A 22,866-nucleotide genomic window follows, 5' to 3' on the forward strand; every position below is an offset into this window, starting at 1 on the left:
AACAGACTGAGCTACTGAAAAATGACAGAAGGGCAATTCCAAATACTAAAACAGAACCGCCAGCAAAAGCATAAGGGTCTTACGAAAATACTTAATGGCCATCTGAGATAATTTGCATCTTAGATGACATATAAGCAGAATTGTTCCCGCCCTCAGTCTAAGGAAACTACATATAAAGTAGAGGAATGCGGGTTAAGAGTTGAGACGCGTATGAACTACATTAACAAAAATAATTTCCATTTCCCACAGGGCTCAAGGCCAGGAAACCAGGTCCTCACTCCTCCTGCTGCCAGGGCAACAACAGTCCTAAACTGAGAGACAGCATGTTTCTCTCTCGGCTCAGTCACCAGTCACAGCGAGGGCTTGAGAAACTCGCTCTAGCTCTACTGAGATGAGAACAGAACCAACACCCCAATAGGCCGGTCCGAAAGCAAGCTCCCTTTCACCTCGGTAACCCTTTTTGAACCCTGAGCATCACCGATGGGCCAGGGCGACCTCTGTTCTTTTTCCGGGAAAGGGTCTCGTTGGTGGCCTCCTTCACCCAACTAATACTCAGCGGGGAGATCTGATAATTAGCACCTCCGGAGACGCTGTGAAAACCCTGCTAGCTGAAAACCAACATACGCCAAAGGAATGAAGTGGGAGAGAAAGGAGAAGGGCTCAAGGAAGAAGAGTAAGCGTGAAGACATCGGGAGTTCCCAGAGCAGCAAATAAAGAGACTACAGGGCAACAATCTCCAAGCCGGCTCTTACCATCTGTGGGAGACGCCATCTTCCAGCCCATGTCACGTGACGGGGCCAACCGTCGGCGGGAAAGCGAGACCCCGCAAGCCACGCCCCTACGGAGATACCCTATCCTCAGTTCGCGGGCCAGGCTGGTTACCCGAGCCCATAGGGTAATATTTGCCTAGTCCCACCCCACACGCCAGCCCCGCCCGTGGTAGTTAAGGTGGAACGCAGACAAAATTCCCCGAGGGCCTTATTTACGTTCCATAGCAAGGGGGCGGGACCTCGGGGGGGGCCTACCTGTAGCCAATCAGAGTTCCCGGTTAGGGGGCGTCTTCCCTATCTCCGCTCCGTGCTTAATCTGCAGCACCAAGTCGGGGTGGGGGGGCGTCTCCCTGCCTCCGCCAACAAAAATCGGCTGAGGTGAAAGGGGGGCGAGAACGCTTCCGCTTCTGACCAATCACATATCTCCAGGGCTGGAAGTGACGGGAGGGAGTCAAGAGCTCTGACAAGTGATTGGTCAGGAGAAGTGACCCTCTCCTCCAATGGACAGACCCGACCTGTGGTGGGCGTGGCCTAGCGGCGTGACTTCTTGGAGGCACTGGCAGCCCCAGACTCGGAGAACTGGGCCGAAAAGGTGGTGGGCCATGGCGTCGGCAGTGGCGGCAGCGGCAGCAGTGCGGACCCGGATCCTGCAGGCGAGTGAGGGTGGCGACGAAGGACCGTGATGTTAGGAATGAGTCCTTACCGCCCCGACTCTAAACCATGCTCCTGCCGGACAAACTTAGTGGCCCAGCTCCTTTGCAGACCCTCGTTCCACCAAACCCGTGGGTCCGGGTTGTCACTCTGTACCGTCTCTGGCCTTGGATCCAGCCCCGGATCCTCACGCCTGGCGCTCCGTCTTTTCACTCCTGAGTCTTTCCTTTTCTGGCTCTGACCCACCCACCTCCCGTTAAGCTCAGTCCCTGCTGTCACTAGCTGGCCTCTTTCTCTCTCTGGTTCCTGCTAAGGTCTCTCTTTCACCTCTGCACCAGCCACCTCTGTTCCCCAGGAACTCCCCGTTTTGGTCACCTTTCTTAGGGTGCTTTTCTTTGCCAGGAGCCTCCCTTCCCCCATCCGACCTCTGTTAATAATCTGAGGTAAAGGGGCAGGGGAGCTCACTAGGGACCTGCAACGAGGGTCAGCGAAGGAACTTTGAATCGCCTAGAAATAAATGTACCCTAGGTTTTCGAATCAAAGGCAGCCATTTGCTAGCTGTTTTCACAAACTATCATGGTTCCTAGTGTTTTTTCACAAGTTCTGGGGTCAAGTTAAACTTTCTCTGCAAAGTTAAACGGAGTTAATTTTTAGAGTTAACTAAGGGCACATTGTTAATACTGCTTCGTTCAAAAGACTAAACATTTCCCAAACAGGTGGTAGAAAATGAAAGCCTAGGAAAACACGTTCCCAAAGCCAGCTCCTCAGGTGCCAGCACACCCTCCCCTCTGCCAGACTGGGATGGGAACCCCGCAGAAGCCAGCCTAAGGGCAGCTATAGAGCTACTAAGGAAGCTTCAAGCCTGTGATCCCAGCTTTGTGTATAGCCTCTTCTGTGTTTGCACCTTAGCAAGGACATAGAATATGAAGCAAGATTTACTATGTTCCTGGCAAGATTCATAATCCTGCATTAGCAACATTGTCTCCTTCTTACGCATCCAGCCTGGGAAGGTCCTCTATGCTGATGCACTTATATAAAATTTTATTTCTGTTCATCAGGTTTCTATGAGTTCTGCTGCAGAAATGTGTGTGTTTGTTAGATTATCGGTGGAGTCACCAGGAGTTCAGGAGTGGATGTGCTGTTTAATGAGACAGTGTGGAGGATGGGTTGGAGGCCATAGAGGGCTGGCATAGAGGGCTGGCATAGAGGGCTGACATAGAGGGCTGACATGACTCCACTCCCTAGTTCTACTCTGGTATCTTTTTCTAGTAAGAGAGACAGCATTTCCAGTCCGCATTTCCCATTACCAACCTCTTAAAATCCTTTATAGAAATTGCCCCCACCCCCATTCATTGTTAGCCCATCACCAGAGGAGCAGAATCTCTCTTCCCACGCATGTTATTTTTTAAACAGATATAGATTTTTTTTCTTTTTAGAAACCAATTTGAAGAAACCTCTGAACTGACTTGGGGAAAGGCCGGAAGTAGTTCTTAGACAACTAGGAGTTACTATAACGTGACACTCTGATAGAGGCTTGTCTGAATGGCCGTGGTAGGTCATGTACACAGGGCCAGCTCTTGGAGAAACTGCCACAGGAAAAATTTCATGAGACTGCTTCAAAACCAGTCTGGAAAGGGAATCAGCCAGAGATCAAGAGGGGAGATGAGGTCAATTGAAGACGAAAGTGACAAACAGCATATAGGCTAATGGTATGCCTGAAAATGCTGTAATGAAGCCTTTTACTTTGTAAATGGTTACTTAAAAAAAAAACAACAAGAAAAAAGTAATTTCTAAACTAAAGAGTAAAACTGGAAGCTGGAGAAAGCTCGAAGGATAAGTAAGAGCATCTGCTGCTCTTCAGAGACCTTGTGTTCAGTTCCCGGCACCCACCCTGGGCAGCTCACAACCCTTAACCCCAACTTTAGGGGATCTGCTGCCTTCTGTACCCATCCATGTTGCATACACTCGCATATACACAAAATTTTTAAGAAACTTAACAAAACAAACAAACAAAAAAAAAACCCACCTGGGTAACATCCCTAGCACCAGAAAAGGGGAAAAGAAAAGAAAAGAAAGAAAAATAAATAGAAAAAAATGTGTAAATTTGACAGCCACTGTCAGAAGAAACTAGGAAGGATCAAACTCATGTTTTCAGAGGGGCTTTTAAATTTTTTTAGGCTAGTGTACAAAGTAATGAGTGAGTTTTCAGTGAATTTAAATATTCGGCCTATCTTTTCTGTTTGGGGACTAGTAGAACTTAGCCTAAACTCTCTGCTTTGTATGATATTATCTTTCCTATTCATAGATTAAACAAAACCAGTCTTAACGAAACCCAGTGACCTGCCTCGTTGATGCCATGCCAATCTGCAAATTTAACCCTATCTCCACTACTTTCTAGCCAACATATCTGTGAGGATTAGAATTGAAAGCGCGGTGAAGTGAATTGACCGACACTTCAGGTCACTGACCCACGCTCACCCAGTTAGTAACTGATGGCACTGAGAATTTAGGACTTAGACCTCGGCAGGCCTTTCTTCCTTTACACCGTCCTAGACTTTGAACATACTCCCAACTGTAATGCAAGGAAAGCGCTAGACAATTGGAGGTCTCCAGAGCACTGAAGGGATGTAGGGAAATGAGTCCCAAACTCAACCGGTCTAAGTCAGCACAAGCTAGGGGAGAAGACAGGAAACAACAGGTAGGGGTTAGCAGCTAGAGCAGTGCTTCTCAACCTGTGGGTCATGACCCCTTGGCATTGAACGATCTTTTCGCAGGGGTCACAGATCAGACATCCTGCCTATCAGGTATTTACATTATGATTCCTAAAAGTAGCAAAATTACAGTTAGGAAGTAGTAATGAAAATAATCTTGTTGTTGGAGTTCACAACATGAGGGACTGTATTAAAGGGTTGCAATGTTAGGAAGGTTGAGAACCATTGCTCTAGAGAGCGAAAGTCAGAGGCTAGTTTCTTCAGGAATGGTGCTAATGAGTATTTCATAGAAAATGCGAAATAGATATGAGGTCTGACCCTGCAAAAACTACATGGTGATATTTCATGATAGTGGGCGCACTGTCTGCTTTATCTTCTTTACATGAGGAAGACTGTGTAGGTTAAAACATAAAAGTAACTGACCTAATATGCTTAAATTAGCTGATGAGTGCGTGTGCACTTTTTATGCTTAAGGGAGAATGCATGAAACAATATTACCAACAAATTATTGCTTGGGAAGGATTCATCCCTTGAGTCTGTGAAATAGTAACAAATCCTCAGTCTGGTAGAGGGACTAGGCTAGGGGCAAAGGACACAATGGTCTAGTGATCTAAAGAGAGAGACACTTAGTAACTAAACAAGCTGCCATCCTGTAATGTGGAATGAAAAATGGAAGAATTTGGGTGCCTTGTGAACGCCACGATTAGGTGCTTACCCCATACCCGAGGTTGAGACTTCCCAGAAGAGATGATGGCCAACTAGAAACCTGGGGGAGTAAAGAATGAACCAGGCAAGTGGAATGAAACAGAGTCAGACAAGATGGACAAAAGCAAAGAAGATAGAACTTGTCCAGCAGGCGAAGCAGGATAATGTCCGACTCCAGAAAGGCTGGACTATAGCGCAAGGAGGAAGTAGTGCTCACATTCTGAGACTGGAGAAGTAGAAGTACAGCCAGCACCGGGGTGCTAATCTTGATTGTAAGGGCAGCAGAAAGCCACTGGAGGTTTTGTTTGTTATGTTTTTTATTCATTTGTTTGTTTTGTTTTGCATTGCTGAGAGAAGAACACAGGAACTTGTACATGCTTGTTACTTTACCTCTGAGGTACACTCCCGGTGGAGTTCAGCATAAGCAGGTAGTCTAACCTAATTTCTCTTAGAAAGACCCTCTGGCTGGGCTGTGGTGGTGCACGCCTTTAATCCCAGCACTCAGGAGGCAGAGGCAGGCGGATCTCTTTGAATTCGAGGCCAGCCTGGTCTATAAGAGCTAGTTCCAGGACAGCCTCATAAGCTACAGAGAAACCCTGTCTTGAAAAACCAAAAGAGAGAGAGAGAGAGAGAGAGAGAGAGAGAGAGAGAGAGAGAGCCTTTGATTATGGAATAGAAACTATATTCAGAACTGGGAATAGTGGTGCATGCCTTTAATCACAGCACTCAGGAGGCAGAGGCAGGCAACTGTATCTCTCTGAGTTCGAGGCCAGCCTGGTCTTCAGAATGAGTTACAGGACAGCCAGGACTACACAGAGAAATGCTGTCTCAAAAAACAAAACAAAGACAGAGGGAGGGAGGGAGGGAGGAAAGAAGGAAAGAAGGAAGGAAGGGGAAGTAACAACTGGATTCAGAACATGTAAGATTGGAAACTATGAGACTTATTGGAAAACCACTATTGAAATCTGAGAGACAGCCATGGTAATGACTTGCAAAATGACAGGGTGAAGAGAGGAGAGGGCAGTGTGTTCAAAGATTTCTAGGAAGATAGATTGCCAGGACAGGTTTCATTCACTGATAAGAGAAAGGGAGGAGATGAGGTGACATGGTCAGCCAGGTAACTAAGGACCCTTTGCTCAGGTAGGTGGGCTGTAGGAAGTAGAGCAGACTGGTGGGAGGAAAGGGAGGAGTTCAGCTATGAAAATAGTTTCATGGTCTACCTGAAGGAGAAAAGTCTGGCTGGGAACTGCAGCCGTGGGGATGATCAGAGCCTAATGAGGCCACTGGAGTCATTCAAGTCTCTCAGGGAGAGTGTGTACAGAACAAGAAGAAAGCAAGTCCAGGGCTAAGCCTTGGGCAACTGATGTACTGTCCGTGAAGATGAGAATAAGCCAGTAAAAGAGACTGGGAGTAGACACAAAGGGAAAAGGGGGTGGGGTGGGGGTGGATAAGACACCAGGGCGGCATAGAGACAAATGAAAAGACTTCAAGAAGCCGGGCAGTGGTGGCGCACGCCTTTAATCCCAGCACTCGGGAGGCAGAGGCAGGCGGATCTCTGTGAGTTTGAGACCAGCCTGGTCTACAAGAGCTAGATCCAGGACAGGCTCCAAAACCACAGAGAAACCCTGTCTCGAAAAAAAAAACCAAAAAAAAAAAAAGACTTCAAGAGTAATGAACCACGTCACGTCTGCTGTGAGGCCAAGTCTAAGGAGGACTTAGAAGGATATAAAGTCACTGATGGCCGGGTGGTGGTGGCGCACACCTTTAATCCCAGCACTCGGGAGGCAGAGGCAGGCGGATCTCTATGAGTTCGAGGCCAGCCTGGTCTACAAGAGCTAGTTCCAGGACAGGAACCGAAAAGCTACGGAGAAACCCTGTCTCAAAAAAAAAAAGTCACTGATGTTTAGTCATGAAGGTTGGAGCAGATTGAAGAGTTGATGAGAGTTGTGTAAAGATAATTAAGAGAAGAATATCCAAGATCTCACAGTGAAGAAAAAAAGCCGAAAGGTCACTGGGATTTTGCTTTGCTCTCCCCAACTCCCTGGTCCTCGTGATCTTCATCAAAAGAATGCAAGGGAGACACACACACAGTGTAGTACAGAAATGAAACTCTCTATTGGTGCAAGTGTGCAGTGGCCAAGGGGACCATTGTCATAAAGCACACTGTCAAGAGGCAAGAATGAGCAGCGGACAAAGAAGCCACCATCCCAGCTTCCTATTGCTTGAATGTTTCTTAAGTCAACTTTTGTAGCATATGCTGAGTATGTTTAGAGGGACAATATGAGACTTAACATTATAGTTGAATCTCCCTCCTTAGTTCCCTGATTTTTTTACCCTACCAAATAGCAACATATAATCCTGCCATGAGGTACTTGTACCATTTTAAAAAATAGCTTCATTAAAGTGAAGTGGACACAAAATAATCTGTACATATTTTACATATAGCATTTGGTAAGCTTTAATGCCTGTGAAAGTATCACAAAATAATAAAAATAATTATTATCCCAAAACTTTCCCTTTAGCTCTCCTGACTGCTATTCCTCTCACCCCGGGTAACTACGGATCTGATGGTGCTATAGATGAGCTGGTAGCACCAAGTTTTGTTCATTTGTGTTTTGTTTTGTTTTTCAAGACAGGGTTTCTCTGTAGCTTTGGAGCTTGTCCTGGAACTAGCTCTTGTAGACCAGGCTGGCCTCAAACTCACAAAGATGCACCTGCCTTTGCCTCCCGAGTGCTGGGATTAAAGGCGTGCACCACCACCGCCTAGCTTAGCACTGAGTTTTATATAAGTGAAATCATCTAATGTTTCATCTCATTTTTTCCCCCATGGAACAGGGTCCAGACTGACACTGAATATATGTATGATCCTTCGGCTTCCTAAAGAGCATCTCCATACTCAACAATTGAATTTTCAGATTTTACTATTAGCATATATTCTGGGGGCTGGAGAGATAGCTTAGAGGTTAAGAGCATTGCCTGCTCTTTCAACGGTCCTGAGTTCAATTCCCAGCAACCACATGGTGGCTCACAACCATCTGTAATGGGGCCTGGTGCCCTCTTCTGGCCTGCAGACCTACACACAGACAGAATATTGTATATATAATATATAAATAAAATATTTTTAAAAAAATTAGCATATATTCTATAAAAGTGGGTTCTACTACGATATTTTCATATATATGCACTTTGATCATATTATCTAATAGGGGACGTTTGAGTAATTACCAAATTTGGGGCTAATGAAAGTAAAGGTATGATAAACATTTGTTTTCAAGTATGTGTGAATATATATTTACATTTTATTACTATTTAATCTGTATCCACATTGACTATAGACAATATTATTTATGGTTTATTACATTAACATTGATTTATTCTGTCTTCAACACTTACTTTAGAAATATTAAGTACTTTTGTTAGATTTGTGGTGACTGTATTTTGCAAAATATAATATAATGACAAAAATGATTATTTAAATCAAGAGTTCCCTGGAAATGCAGGACATTCCTTTTTTTTTTTTTTGTTTTTGTTTTTTTTCTTCTGGAACCTGTCCTAGAACTCTTGTAGACCAGGCTGGCCTCGAACTCACAGAGATTTGCCTGCCTCTGCCTCCTGAGTGCTGAGATTAAAGGTGTGCGCCACCACCACCCAGCTCCAGAACATGATTTTTATGATTTATTATTCCATAACTTTCTGTGTCTTCTAGTTTATTCTCAGGATTTTTATTTGGTTAGTTGTTGGGGTTCTTTTTTGTTTGTTTGTTTGTTTTTGTTTTTTGAGACAGGGTTTCTCTGCATAGTCCTGGCTGTCCTGGAACTCACTCTGTAGACCAAGCCAGCTACTCACAGAGATCCTCCTGTCTTTACTTCCTGAGTGCTGGGATTAAAGTCATGCACCACCAAGGCCTGACATTTATCAGATTTTTGTTTTGTTGAAAATAGGGTTTTACTGTGTAGCCATGGCTGGCCTGAAATTCACTCTGTAGACCAAGATTGTCTCCAAATCACAGAGACCGCCTGTCTGCCTCCTGCGTGCTGGGATTAATGTGCCACTGCACCTGCATTTACCAGATCCTTTTTAATCCCATAGGTTTCCTCTAAAGTAAGCTCCACATGGTACCCAGCGTCCTCCTTCTCTTCGTCGTCGGTGGTGAGTGATTTGGGCTCTAAAATGGACTTCTGAGAAGTCCTGGGAACGAACCTGGAACCTCTTAACTGCTGAGCCATCTTTCAGCCCCTTGTTTTGTGTTTTTAAAAACAGGTCTCTCAGCTTTAGGGAGGCAGAGGCAGGTGGATCTCTGAGTTCAAGTCTAGCCTGACCTACAGAGTGAGCTTCAGGATGGCCAGGGTTACACAGAGAAACCCTGTCTCTGAAATAAAACAAAGCAATACAAAAAACAGGTCTCATTATATAGACCTAGCTTGACTGGAACTCACTAGATCAGCTGGCCTTCAGCTCCTGCCACCACTCCTCCAAAGTGTGGAGGCTACAGATGTGTGCCACCATGCCCAGAAAATTTTTCTGCCTTGGTTTTCTTATCTGTTACTGTATCTATTATGTTTTAAACAGTTTCAGTGTTGTGAGGTGATCTTTATCTGTTACTGTATCTATTATGTTTCAAACAGTTTCAGTGTTGTGAGGTGATCTTTAGCATCACAATTTTTAATGACTATATAATAGTCCATCCAGTGTATGTAACTTGATTATCTTCATATAACATTTAGTATGCTTCACTTTTTCAATATTGTAAAATAACTATTCTTAGATAGTTTTGAAAAATTCTTGGACTGGAGAGATGGATCAGCAGTTAAGAGCACTGACTGCTCTTCCCGAGGTCCTGAGTTCAATTCCCAGCAACCACATGGTGGCTCATAACTATCTACAGTGGGATCTGATACCCTTTTTAGAAATAAAGGGATACAAGCAGATAGAGCACTTGTATACATAAATAAATGAAAATTAAAAATTTTTTGATTATTTTACTCTTTATTCTCGCAAGGTATAAACATTTCCATTGTGACTGGAAGGTTAAATTTTTGGTGGGGAAAGGGCTAGAGAGGTGGCTCAGCAGCTAGATCCACAATTCCTTCTTCATAGAAAGAGAAGCAAAAGAATTAATATAAAGGGTTTTTTTGGGTGTGTTTTTTTTTTCTCTAGCCAACTGTAAAACTCTTCATTGATGGGAAATTTGTTGAATCCAAAAGTGACAAATGGATTGACATCCACAACCCAGTAAGCAAAACTTTTTGGGGCACTTAAACCTACTAGCCCAGAATTTTGGGAGCAAGGGGTGGTGGGGGGAGGGACTCTGGGACTCTCCCATAAAGCACAATGTTGCCCCTGTAAGTAGATCAATGTGGGGAAGGTGAGGCACTAGCAATAAGTGATGGCTTCTTTTCAGGCTACCAATGAGGTCATCAGTCGGGTCCCTCAATCCACCAGAGCGGAAATGGATGCAGCTGTTGCGGCCTGCAAACGTGCTTTCCCTGAATGGGCAGACACGTCCATTTTAAGCCGTCAGCAGGTCCTGCTCCGCTATCAACAACTTATTAAAGAAAACCTGGTAAGGACTTGAGTGGTTTTCTAGCCTGTCTCCTAGGATACATTGGTCACCTCTTCAAAGACTTGTTGAGCTGTCCTGTAACTCTGCAATACAGGAGAACATTGATCATGGCCCCTTCCCTCATGACCTCATGAGTTCTCTCTTAGTTTTGTCTGTCCTTGGAGGAAAATAGGGGCAGAACTCAGTGGTAGAGTTTGTGCTTAGTGAGCATGAACAAGACCCTGGATTGAGCCTGGCAAGGTGGTTCATACCTGTAACTCTAGCACTTGGGAGGTGGAGGCATGAAAATCATGAGTTGAAGGCTAGCCTCAACTACAAAGTGAGTTTGAAGCTAGCCTGGGCTACATGAGACCTTGTCTCAAAAAAAATGGCATCATCAACAACAAAATCATGATGTATATTCCCACTATCAAGAAAGTGAGTAAATAAAGGAACAGCCTTGGATTGGTTTTTATGTGTATGTTTTCTCTCTAGAAAGAAATTGCCAAGTTAATCACACTGGAACAAGGGAAGACTCTAGCTGATGCTGAAGGAGATGTGTTCCGAGGCCTTCGTAAGCTGGGAGCCCCTACTGGGACTTGTGGGAGAGGTCAAAAGACAGTGGGAGCCGGGCGGTGGTGGCGCACGCCTTTAATCCCAGCACTCGGGAGGCAGAGGCAGGCGGATCTCTGTGAGTTCAAGACCAGCCTGGTCTACAAGAGCTAGTTCCAGGACAGGCTCCAAAACCACAGAGAAACCCTGTCTCGAAAAACCAAAAAAAAAAAAAAAAGACAGTGGGAGATTTACCCCAGAGTAGGGAGGTTGATTCTTTCTTTATGTAGATCTTGCTATCCTGTGGTAACTTTTTCCCTTTGTTTTGATTTGTTTTTTTGTTTTTGTTTGTTTGCCGGCTCCAAAATTATGACATGGAGAGTTATTATTAGTTATAAATATTTAACCTTATCTTAAGCTCCTACTAGCTCTTATAACTTAATTTAAACTGTTTTTCTTCATCTACATTTTGCCTTGGGGCTTTTTACCTTTCTTTCCTTCTGTATGTCCTATTCCATGTCTGGCTGACTGGCAGCTGCCTGGCTGGCTGATCCCAGGTGTCTCTCTTTCTTTCTCCTTTGTTCTCTTCTCTCTCTCTCTCTCTCTCTCTCTCTCTCTCTGTCCTCCCCCACCCCAGCCTAGAGTCTTCCTCCTACTTATTCTGTCTGTCAACCCTGCCTCTCCCTCCTTTGCCTAGCTATTGGCCATTTAGCTTTTTATTAAACCAATCAGGTGCCTTAGGCAGGCAAAGTAATACATCTTTACATCATTAAATAAATGCAGCATAAAGAAATATAACACCCCTTTACATAGTTAAATATTCTGCAGCATAAACAAATGTAACACATTTTTACATTGTTTAAGTACTATTCCACAAGAGTTTTTTGTCTTTTGAGGCAGAGGCTCACTGTGTATCTCTCTGGCTGCCTTGGAACTTACTAGGTAGCCAAGGCTGGCTCTAACCCATGGTCTTCCTACCTCATCCTGCAATGTGCTATAATTATAAGGTGTGTACTACCACACTAAGCAATACCTTTTAAAACATTTTTAAAGGCGATACTTGTTAGGTACCTTTGAGACTAATATACTGGGTTTCGGAGGGCTTTAATTAATTTATTTATTTTATGAATGCGAGAGTACTCTATCTGCATGTGCACATTTTTGGCAGAAGAGGGCATCAAATCCCACTAGAGATGGTGGTGAGCCACCATGTGGTTGCTAGGAATTGAACTTAGGACCTCTGGAAGAGTCAGTACTCTTAACCACTGAGCCATCTCTCCAGCCCCTTGGGTTTTTTTTTTTTTTAAAGCTCAAATGTTTCATAACATTTGCACTGTCTTTCTTACACACTCAGAGAATCTGTTTATCTAATCTCCCCACATGGAAGGCCAAATCACCGGTCTGACCCACCCCGTATTCTCAGGATTGGATAGAACATAACAAAGCTAAGTAGTATTCAGTCTGTCTTCTCTCTTCTAGAGGTGGTCGAGCATGCCTGTAGTGTGACATCCCTTATGCTGGGAGAGACCATGCCATCTATCACCAAAGACATGGACCTTTATTCCTACCGTCTGCCTCTGGGGGTGTGTGCAGGCATTGCACCATTTAATTTTCCTGCCATGATCCCCCTTTGGATGTTTCCTATGGCTATGGTTTGTGGAAATACTTTCCTAATGAAACCATCAGAGCGAGTACCTGGAGCAACTATGCTTCTTGCTAAGTTGCTTCAGGATTCTGGTGCCCCCGATGGAGCTTTGAACATCATCCACGGACAGCACGAAGGTAACTTTTTTATGTGTCTACTTATCTGACTCCCAAAGGAATTAAGGTGTTCAGTATTGGTTGGTAATTTTAATGTTTATTTATGTGCATGTGACTCTCTGTGTGTCTGTCTGTCACATATATTGGGTACCTGAAGAGGCCAGATCAGGGCATTGGCTCTCCTGAAGCTGGAGTTTCAGGTGTCTGTGAGGTGCCCAGTATGTGTGCTGAAAACTGAATTCATATCCTCTGGAAGAGTGAGACGCATTCTCAACCACTGAGCCATCTCTCCAGCTCTGTGATTGGGGATTTTAGGATGAGGAAATTAGCAAGGGAAGATTTACTAATAGTAACTTCCATGTTTTAAGGTCATGTGTCTTAACCGTCTTGCCATTAGGATGGGTTAAAGTAACTAGGTAGTAACAGTGTTCCTTACTCTATACCACATGTTAGGATACCTGAAAAATGGACTAGGACCAGACAAAGATAAGATTAAAGAGAAAGTTCATTTTCTTGTTTACTAGCTCAACAGCCCTTTAAAGGAGGTATTATTTTGAATCTTACAGATGAGAAAATGAAGGCAGAATGCAATTAAGTCATTTGCTCTACGTAACGCTACCAGAAACCAGGAAAATTAGGATATGTCTATTCAGGAAGGCTGGCTCTGATTCTTACTTTTAAATAGTGTACCCTATCAGAACCTCTTGCATGAAGGTCTAAGTATCTGAGAATCTTAGACATAACATATTCTTAAAGGATAAAATGAAAGAATTAAGTTTTGAAAGAGCATTATTTTATTTGAGAAAAATAGAAATTGTAGTCTTTATGGGCTGTCAAAATGGATCAGCATGTAAAGGCACTTGGCAAATAAGCAAGATTCCTGGAAACCATGTAAAGGTGGGAGGAGAAAACCAATTCCACAAAACTGTCCTCTGATGTCTACATGCACAGAGACACACACATCATCATCACCATCACACACATGCACACAATAATGAAAATAACGTTTAAAGAAATTATGACTTTCAGAGATTAGAAATGTTTCCATTTAGAAGTGTTTCTACAATACTAAATAACAAATAGAAATAATAACAAATAGAATAAATAACAAATAGAATTTGTAACTTAAAGACAGGTGTGAAGGCACATGACTGTCAACCCAGGACTTGGGAGACAGAAGCCAGTGGATCTCTGCGCGAAATAAGAGCACATCACAGTGGGATTTCCATGTAGATATGTTTGAATGTTAATTAACAGTCTGGGAAAGGGGTGATTTGCTATGTTGATAAGCCTACAGGCTTCTTTATGGTAATAATTTATTTTCTTTTTAAAGCTGTAAATTTTATTTGCGACCATCCAGACATCAAAGCAATCAGCTTTGTGGGCTCCAACCAGGCAGGAGAGTACATCTTTGAAAGAGGGTCAAGAAATGGCAAGAGGGTTCAAGCCAACATGGTAATTTCTCACTCCCCTCACTCCTCAAGCTTGGCTGTGTGTATATGGAAGAGCTAGAGATTGTCCTCAGTAGTCAGGACACTCATCCATGTCCCGTGAAGCCAGCATTCGTCACTTCATCCTGACTGTCTTCCCCTTAGTCCCCAAACCTTGTGAAGTTTAATTCTGTTGTGGTGACCATCTTTTATCATATATAATTAATCTTGGTAACAAAGGACATATTCTTCCTCAAAAATGTTACTCAAATTCTTTAGTCTTCAGCAGTAACAGCCAAATTTTTCTTTCTAGACCTTATTTCTTGATTCTTTTAAAAGTGTACCCTAACTATTATTGATATGGCTTAAAAATATGATAAAGATACAGTTATCTTTATTATTGTTGTTGTTATTTATCGTTGCAACAACCAGTTTGTTAAGGGTCTGGAAAGGGACTGGGTCACATAAGGTTCATGTCCTCATATAATACATAGTTTAGCCGGGCGATGGTGGCGCACGCCTTTAATCCCAGCACTAGGGAGGCAGAGACAGGCAGATCTCTGAGTTCGAGACCAGCCTGGTATACAGAGCTGGTTCCAGGACAGGCTCCAAAGCCACAGAGAAACCCTGTCTTGAAAAACAAAAAAAAAAAAAAATAGTTTACTTTTGTAGTTTACTATTATTTTGTTTGGTTTGGTTTTTTGAGACAGGGTTTCTCTGTGAGTTCTGGCTGTCCTGAAACTCACTCTGTAGACCAGGATGGCCTCAAACTCAGATAATCTCCTGCCTCTGCCTCCTGAGTGCCAGGATTAAAGGTGTGCGCCACCACTGCCCCTTCTACTAGTCTCTTAACCTGTCAATTTGAAAGTAACATCTTCCCTGCTCCCACCACCATCTTGTAAATGGCTTTGACCTAAATGAATACATACCAGTTTCTCAAGGATATTAAAATAAATGGAGCCCTGTTTAGTATTGCTTAGACTTCAGCAGTATGGAAAATAGTCTCTGGCCAGTGCTACAGAGTGAGTTTAATACTAGCTTTGGCAACCCAGTGAGACTCTGTCTCAAAGTAAAATGTTTAAAAAAAAGAGATATACCTCAGTGGCTAACATTTCCTTGTCATGTATGAGACCTAGGTTCAATTCCCAATATTGCAAAATTTTTTTAAAAAAGCCATTTTAATCTAGGCAACGTGCAAGATTAAACAGCAAGATGAAAACTAAAAAAAAAAAAAAAAAAAAAAAACCAAAATAACAAAAGATACAGTTTTTCCTTAAATTCTCATTTTATATATCAGATTCTTTGCCTAAGTTCTGGCTTAACTTAATTAATTTAGCTAAGAAGACCTGTCCACTTTTCGCATTTCTTTAGGGTGCCAAAAACCATGGGGTAGTCATGCCAGATGCCAATAAGGAAAACACCCTCAACCAGTTGGTTGGTGCCGCATTTGGAGCTGCTGGCCAACGCTGCATGGCTCTTTCAACAGCCATCCTTGTAGGAGAAGCTAAGAAGTGGCTGCCAGAGCTGGTGGAGCGTGCCAAAAATCTGCGAGTCAATGCAGGTAACCAGTCACCTGCCAGGTAACCAGACTTTGCTTCCCTGGCACTATCTTAGATCTGGCATTGGCTTTGCCCAGGGGAGCCGTTCTGTACACTTCTACTGCTGCCTCTCTTGAACTCTACTTGTCATTCAGAGCTATTTCAGCAAATTTTTTATTGATATCAACCTTGGACCCTTCTGCTTGTTCTATAGGAGACCAGCCCGGAGCTGATCTTGGCCCTCTCATCACCCCCCAGGCCAAAGAGCGAGTCTGCCGTCTGATTGACAGTGGAACAAAAGAGGGGGCTTCCATCCTTCTGGATGGGCGAAAAATTAAAGTCAAAGGCTATGAAAATGGTAACTTTGTTGGACCAACCATCATCTCCAATGTCAAGGTAAACAACTCTGGATTATATCACAAATGCCAAAGCTGAGAACACCTTAGAGGCTCTGGAATCTCTAATTTATGAGTGAAGACTATAACTCTTGCCAGGATTTCTGTCTGAAAGCTAAATAAGTCTCCCTGACTCCCAACCAGAGCTCTTTACAATGGACAGCACATGTCCTGGTTTGCTTTCTATTGCTGTGATAAAACATGACTAAAAACCACATAGGAGAAGAAAGGGTGTATCTCTTTTTGTTCCAATCACATGCCAATCTGATGGAGGTAATTCCTCAGTTAGGGTTCCCTCATCCCAGCTGACTGGAGTATGTCAAGATGACACAAAACCAACCAGTGTGGCAGCCTCTCCCTGGAAGACGAAATATCCTCAGCCTTGCGAAAAGGAGTCTGTCACAGTTATTCTGGTGCACAGTACAAATCAACCACAAGTTTGTGGCTGTGTGCCAGTAAGATTTTATTTATGGACATACACTTGGGCTTTATAATTTTATGTCATGAAATAGTCGTCTGGATTTTTTCCTAACCATTAAAGAAAAGGTAAAAACTATTCTTAGCTTGTGGGCTGTATAAGAACAAGCAGCTGCCACATCTGGTCTACAGGCAGTAGTTAAAACCCTTTGTGTTACATTTCCCTTCCCCACTTGCTCATAGCTACTATAGTGCCCCATTCAACATATTAACTACCCAGGATTTATAGACTATCTTATCCCATGCCCAAAAGTTAATTTCATCTTTACTAAAATGAAAAAAAGAGATCATCAATCAATTTTATATGTCAAAGTTTGAAAGTCTCTCAGCTAACATTTATGATGAAATTGAGGCAGGCTTTTTGTTGTATATCCTCACTAATCCTGAAAGATCACAGGTTGAAGTTCCTTGCCACAGAACAGCAGAGGAAAAACTTATTGGCAACACACACAGTTGGCTAGATATAATGGTGAAGGATGTTTTGAATATTTAACTAGAAACTCAGGATCAAAATTGGAGACTTATTTGAAAGCAAAGGAATGAGTGAGAATGGGTGTTTGGTTACAGAGCACTCAGCAAGGAGTTTCTAGAAAAGTTCTGGTGTACTTAATATATGTTTGTTCATAAAAATGACTTTTCATGTAACTTTCATTAACAACATATGAAAAAAGTTGTACAAGTATTAAAAAGGAAGCTAGTAATGGGTCTTGAACTTGAAATAGGGCACTGAACAGCAAAGAATGCAAGAATTCCAAGATATTTATATGATGGGAGTGCCAAAGGTTTCCACCTTTTGAACAGAAGTAAGGGAAGATGGAAGATTACTAGCACGAAAGCTGCTTGTGGAGTCAGGGTGCCAAAAATGCAAAAGTACTCAATTTAAAAAGATGACTTCTTTCTGGATCCATCTCTCCTGACAGCCAAGTATGACCTGTTACAAAGAGGAGATTTTTGGCCCAGTTCTTGTGGTTTTGGAGACAGACACATTGGATGAAGCCATCAAGATTGTAAATGACAACCCATATGGAAATGGAACTGCCATCTTCACCACCAATGGAGCCACTGCACGGAAATACTCTCACATGGTGGATGTCGGACAGGTTTGTGAATGGAGTCTTTGAAGATTCTTATAACTAAGAGGACAAAACAGTACACAATGATCAGTCAGCTGCAACTTGTTTGAAGACTGCACCTTTAATTGCCCATAATTTCCCATCCTTTCCTCAGTAATAAAAATTCTTAGGGTGAAGCACAGGGTGCAAAGATGACTACTCAAAAATTGCTACCTCTAAAAAAACCAAACCAAGCAAAATGTAAAATCCAAAGAGAAAAATAAAATTGGTCTCTGTAGTCTTTGTGCTTCTATATGGACTCTCTGTGGGTTGAGCTGTGATCAGTACTTGATGTGCGTTTCTTCTCTTTAGGTGGGCGTGAATGTCCCCATTCCAGTGCCTTTGCCAATGTTTTCCTTCACCGGCTCTCGATCTTCCTTCAGGGGAGACACCAATTTCTACGGCAAACAGGTAACTTTTGAGTTGGAATTTTCTTTTCCTTTGAGAAACTTTCTTGAACATCTTCAGAGCAAGATTACATAAGGAAGGACCGGCTGGCAGCTGCTGTGGCATCATCTTTTCTGCTCTGTTTCATAGGCCCCCCAAAAAAGATTTAAAAGTTAACAAAATTTTGCCAACCCTCTTCATGTGTAACTCAAGGCAGTAGGTTTAGAGAAAAGAGTATAAGGAAATCCAAACCTTTGTATAGATCATCTCCTTTTTCTGTGACCCTCTGTCATCTGAATGACATCTGACCATTTAGCATGTCTTGGCTTAAAGATCCTCAAGCTTATTCTTTTTTTTTAAAGATTTATTTATTTATTATGTATACAACATTCCTTCCATGTATGTTTGTATGCCAGAAGAGGGCACCAGATCTCATTATAGATGGTTGTGAGCCACCATGTGGTTGCTGGGAATTGAACTCAGGACCTCTGGAAGAGCAATCAGTGCTCTTAACCTCTGAGCCATCTCTCCAGCCCCCTCAAGCTTATTCTTATACAATAAATTATCCATATATTAAGTGGGGTGGGATTGAACATAGGTCTTGAATCCGTACACTATTTTAGGTTTGCCACTTTACATAATATAGTACATTATCACTGACTACTAGAAATAGAAATTGCTTAATACCAGTAACTTTACCATGTTACTTCAGTTTCTCCTCATAACATCAATAAAAGGTGTTTGTGATATCACACATTATCACAGACAGGGCTCAAGAGTTAGCCATAGTAAAGGGTAGAAGCAGGATTTGAGCAAAGTCTGTTGACCTTGCTTCTTAGCTTTGAAATAGAGTGGCCTGAAAAGTTAACAAGATTACCTCACTCAGTTTTTCTGCTTTGATACCCTTATGCTTAAAATTCTAGCTTTAGTATATTAATGATGTCTAAGGTTTGACTGTTTAGTGTGTGGCAGATATTATGTCAAGTGTTTTTATTATTTAATTCTTTGTGTGAGAGATGGGAAGGGCTATCCATTCGGAGGTCAGAAGACAACCTTGGGTGTCAACCCTTGCCATCTTGACTCCTTGTTGTTTGCCAGACTAGCTGGCCCTTGAGCTTGCAGAGAGCCTCCCATCTCACCACACAGAATTACTGAAGCTTGCTACTATACCTGACTTTTAAGGGTTCTGAGAATCTGAACTCAGGTCCTAATGTGGCAACTGCTTTAACCAAAAAGACATCTCCCCAGATTTATTTTTTTTGGAGACATGGTCTTATATATCCTAAGATGGTCTCCAACTCACTGTTGTAGTTAAGGATGACCTTGAACTTCTGATCCTCCTGCCTCTGCCTCTTGGATCTAGAATTATAGTTATGTCCTACCATGCCTGCTTTATTCCATGTTGGAGACTGAATCCAGGGCTTCATGCATATTAAACAAGCATTCTACCAATTGAGCTATATCCCAGCCCCATAAAGGTGGTTTTATTTGGGAGAGGGTTGTTTTCATTTTATACACACACACACACACACACACACACACACACACGTGTGTATGTATTTTGCCCACATACATGTCTGTGTACTATGTGTGTAACTGATTCTCTCAGAGGCCAGAAGAGGGTGTTGGATTCCCCTGGAACTGGAGTTACGGGTGATTGTGAGCTACCAAGTGGGTACTGGGAATGAAACCTGGGTCCTTTGCAAGAGCGGAGTTGCTATTAATAGCTGAGCCATCTCTCCACACCCCCGTAACTGTTTTAAGTAAACTATCTCATGAACATTGGATTTTGATCACTCAGATAGGAACCTGAGTATGTTAGCATCACCTTCAAAATTAATTTGAAGTTACATACTCCTAGAAGTATACACTGACTTTTTTTTTGTTGTTCTTTTTAGGGCATCCAGTTTTACACTCAGCTAAAGACTATCACATCTCAGTGGAAAGAAGAGGATGCTACTCTTTCCTCACCTGCTGTAGTCATGCCTACCATGGGGCGTTAGAAGCAAGTTCTTCAAGACTCAATACAATCTGAGTCATTTCCCGTCATTCTTGGCCACCTTCACTTGCCATCTTTGCTCAAATCAGATCCATGATAATGGAATATGATGCAACTAAACTCTTTCTTAGAACTGCTAGTCCCTTCAAAGTAGTAAGGAGACGGCAGGGAAACACTAGTGCTGTCTGCACTTGCTCTCTGTACTTCTGTTCTGGAGGTAACTTGTAATTGTGAAATGCTTACCTGGAGTGAGAGCTGAGAACTGTCTTCTAACAGTTCTTCTAATGACTTGGAAAGGAATGCCAGTGTAGGGACAGAGTTCCCAATAATTGGAAGAACTCTTGGATAGGGAAATAGGAAGTAACAGTTCACCCTCAGGTTGAGCCTCAAACACAGCCCTCCATCGATTCTCACACTTTATGTTTTCTCTTATCCCAACATTGTGACAACTGCTGCTTCTCTGCTCAATGCCACTTTCTTCTTGTTTTGATTCATGACCACTTAATTCTATCATTGTCCATATTCTTTTCTTAAAATACTTCTCAAAGATACCTCAGGACGCAAACAATATGTTAGCTTTTCGTTATGTGTGCCATGTTTCATGGTTCACTTCAGCAATCATTATCAATACTCTAGCCATTAATACAGATGCAAATAAATCCTTAGAAAAATTATATCGCAAGTTATTTTTTACCCAGAAATCAAAGAATGTTCCAATCATGAAAGTGGGTAAGATTCTTTGCCTTAAAAAGCCTAACCTATTTTTTATTTGCCAAATTTTGTGTTATTCTTTCTTTTGCCAGCATTTCTCATTAGTTGATACTTTTTAATGAAAGATCTTTTCATATAGAATAATCGATTCGGCTACAAGAAACTTACAAGTTTCCATGCTTTGACAGTATTTGGCCATCACTTCTTCAACTGTCTTTTAACTTGCCTCTCTGATGATCTAAACCTTAAGTCAGAAGAGGCATCTGTGCTGAATAGAGTAGTTTCTGGCTGTCTGACCTGTCTGAAGCCCAGCTTTCTGAACTAGACAGCTGCTTGCTCTGCTAGCTTAATCCTCAGTGCTGAGTGAGCTGTGGTACCAATCATTTATTTTCCTCTGTTCTATAGTCACGTGGACAGTGCTGCTCTGGTCCATCAGGTTATTTGGTGAGTTAAAATAAAGGTGGTGAAAAACCTTGAAAATTCCTACTCTGTGGGCATAAGATTATTAGGGTATCCTCATCTGGTAGAATTCAGAGCCTTCAATCATTTTAACAAAATACAACTCTGATTTTTTTGTTTTCCATCCTAAAGTCAAGTAGAAACTTGTAGTTTGTGATTATAACACCCTGTGTTTTCTTATAAAACATAGTTCATACCTAATTCAATCCAACAACTTTGGGCTGGGTTGATAAGTGGTTATTATCTAAATTCCAAACAGAATTTAATTACAAAAAATCTAATATTTTCATTAGATATAAAGGACAGTACTTTTAAAAACTGCCGACTAATCAAAATTGTGTTACTTTAATTAGAATCAACTGATTTGGGCAGCTACTTATGCTCAAAGAGTTTGTTTCTTAGATGAAATTTACAGTTCTATTCAGGTTAGTATCACTAAAACAGATAACCAGCATTTTCCTTTTTATTCTTTTATGATCTCATTTGAGTTTTGTCAGATTATGTACTGATTATGAATAACCAAGTACAAATAAAAAGTTCTTAAGGAAAAAAAAGCCCTTGGAAAAAAATGGTCTTTTTCTTCCTTTGTTCTCCAGGTTACAGTGGTTTCTGTGTCTGATATATGCTCAAAGCCAAGAACTGCAAGGATATTCTGTCTGTGCTCCTATAAAGACAGGAGGGCTGAGGGTTAGCTCCACAGGGAGACACAAAGCTTCATTCACCAGCACTGAAAACAGTAATGCAATACACATTTTGACTAAGCCGCCTATTTCAGAAAGAAATCTATAGGTTCTTCAGGTACATATAATATGCCTTATTAGTATGGACATTGTCACAAAATTTTCTATCGTCTCTTCCTTAAGAGCTGCTTGGGTAGTAGAGAACTGTGAACTAGCCAGACATCATATAGTGAAAGGTTAACAATAGTGTATTGTCTGATTAGATAGCAGATTCCTTACTCTGTCAAAGTCCTGTAATCCTTTAGAAATAACACCAGGTGACATCATTTTATTGGAGTCTGATACTGGAGCTTGCTGGGTGATGAAGGTTTGATCTGGAAGGTTAATTTCATCCCTATAATGACAAAATAGTGCTGTCAACAGTCATACATGGAATTTGGTTCAGAACAACAGACTTGCTAAATCATTCTCACTTAACTCCAGCTCTGAAATATCCACAAGGGACACTGTGATCAGGCTTTTGTTCGTAACTCTGGCAGGAGAACTCTTACCCAGTTTCTTTCATTTCTTCACTGTCAGGAATAATATGGTCTGGAACAGGAGGCTTAGAGCTCTGCTTGTATTTCCTGTGATGGATAAACATCAATAAACAAATGAGGCCATGTCTTCTTGTGCCTTCCTATTTCAATACCCTTAAAATGAGTCAAATTTCAGTTAGATAAGGTTTCCATTTTAAGAATGAGTTTTATACACACACACTATATATATATATATATATGCACACATATAAATAAAACAAATATATAAAAATACATATAAATAAATATATAAGCAAACATACAGTTTATTTTGGTTTTGGTTTTTTGTTTGTTTTTGTTTTTTTTAAGACAGGGTTTCTCTGTGTAACAGCTCTTGCTGTCCTAGAACTCTGTAAACCAAGCTGGCCTTGAACTCAGAGATCTGCCTGCCTCTGCTTCCCAAGTGCT

General features: G+C 41.9%; 3 protein-coding genes across 5 annotated transcripts in view; 1 reads left to right on the plus strand and 2 right to left on the minus strand.

The window, feature by feature from the left end:
• Lin52 (lin-52 DREAM MuvB core complex component) overlaps positions 1 to 893 on the minus strand; it is a 76,301-nt gene extending 75,408 nt beyond the window's left edge. Inside the window, exon 1 of the mRNA XM_041657951.1 lies at positions 753 to 893. Coding sequence (XP_041513885.1) covers positions 753 to 783 — 31 coding nt within the window. The 5' untranslated portion in view covers positions 784 to 893. The remainder of the gene's footprint in view (positions 1 to 752) is intronic.
• Positions 894 to 1,289: 396 nt separating this feature from the next.
• Aldh6a1 (aldehyde dehydrogenase 6 family member A1) lies at positions 1,290 to 22,546 on the plus strand. Its single transcript, XM_041657943.1, has 12 exons — positions 1,290 to 1,423; positions 8,927 to 8,986; positions 9,995 to 10,069; positions 10,239 to 10,400; positions 10,875 to 10,953; positions 12,411 to 12,713; positions 14,026 to 14,147; positions 15,494 to 15,683; positions 15,875 to 16,056; positions 17,453 to 17,632; positions 17,957 to 18,055; positions 19,930 to 22,546. Exons 1-12 carry the CDS (start codon positions 1,373 to 1,375, stop codon positions 20,032 to 20,034), a joined length of 1,608 nt encoding a protein of 535 aa, XP_041513877.1. The 5' UTR covers positions 1,290 to 1,372; the 3' UTR covers positions 20,035 to 22,546.
• Positions 17,725 to 22,866, minus strand: part of Bbof1 (basal body orientation factor 1) — a 31,416-nt gene continuing 26,274 nt past the window's right edge. For all 3 annotated transcript variants that reach the window (XM_041657946.1, XM_041657945.1, XM_041657944.1), the window contains 3 exons: positions 22,432 to 22,506; positions 22,160 to 22,274; positions 17,725 to 18,170 (listed from right to left, as the gene is read on the minus strand). In XM_041657946.1, coding sequence (XP_041513880.1) covers positions 18,120 to 18,170; positions 22,160 to 22,274; positions 22,432 to 22,506 — 241 coding nt within the window. In that variant the 3' untranslated portion in view covers positions 17,725 to 18,119. The remainder of the gene's footprint in view (positions 18,171 to 22,159; positions 22,275 to 22,431; positions 22,507 to 22,866) is intronic.

This window comes from Microtus oregoni, unplaced genomic scaffold, assembly GCF_018167655.1.
Source record: "Microtus oregoni isolate MIOR12 unplaced genomic scaffold, Mior012 000009F_ref0000495, whole genome shotgun sequence".
Lineage (NCBI taxonomy): Eukaryota > Metazoa > Chordata > Mammalia > Rodentia > Cricetidae > Microtus > Microtus oregoni.

What these genes read in the sequence shown, in the direction of transcription:
- Aldh6a1 (XM_041657943.1), top strand. Translation starts at nt 1,373, where the DNA reads ATGGCGTCGGCAGTGGCGGCAGCGGCAGCAGTGCGGACCCGGATCCTG. An exon ending in AACTTATTAAAGAAAACCTG is followed by an intron (nt 10,401 to 10,874) that starts GTAAGGACTTGA and finishes TTTTCTCTCTAG; the next exon opens with AAAGAAATTGCCAAGTTAAT. An exon ending in ACATGGTGGATGTCGGACAG is followed by an intron (nt 17,633 to 17,956) that starts GTTTGTGAATGG and finishes TCTTCTCTTTAG; the next exon opens with GTGGGCGTGAATGTCCCCAT.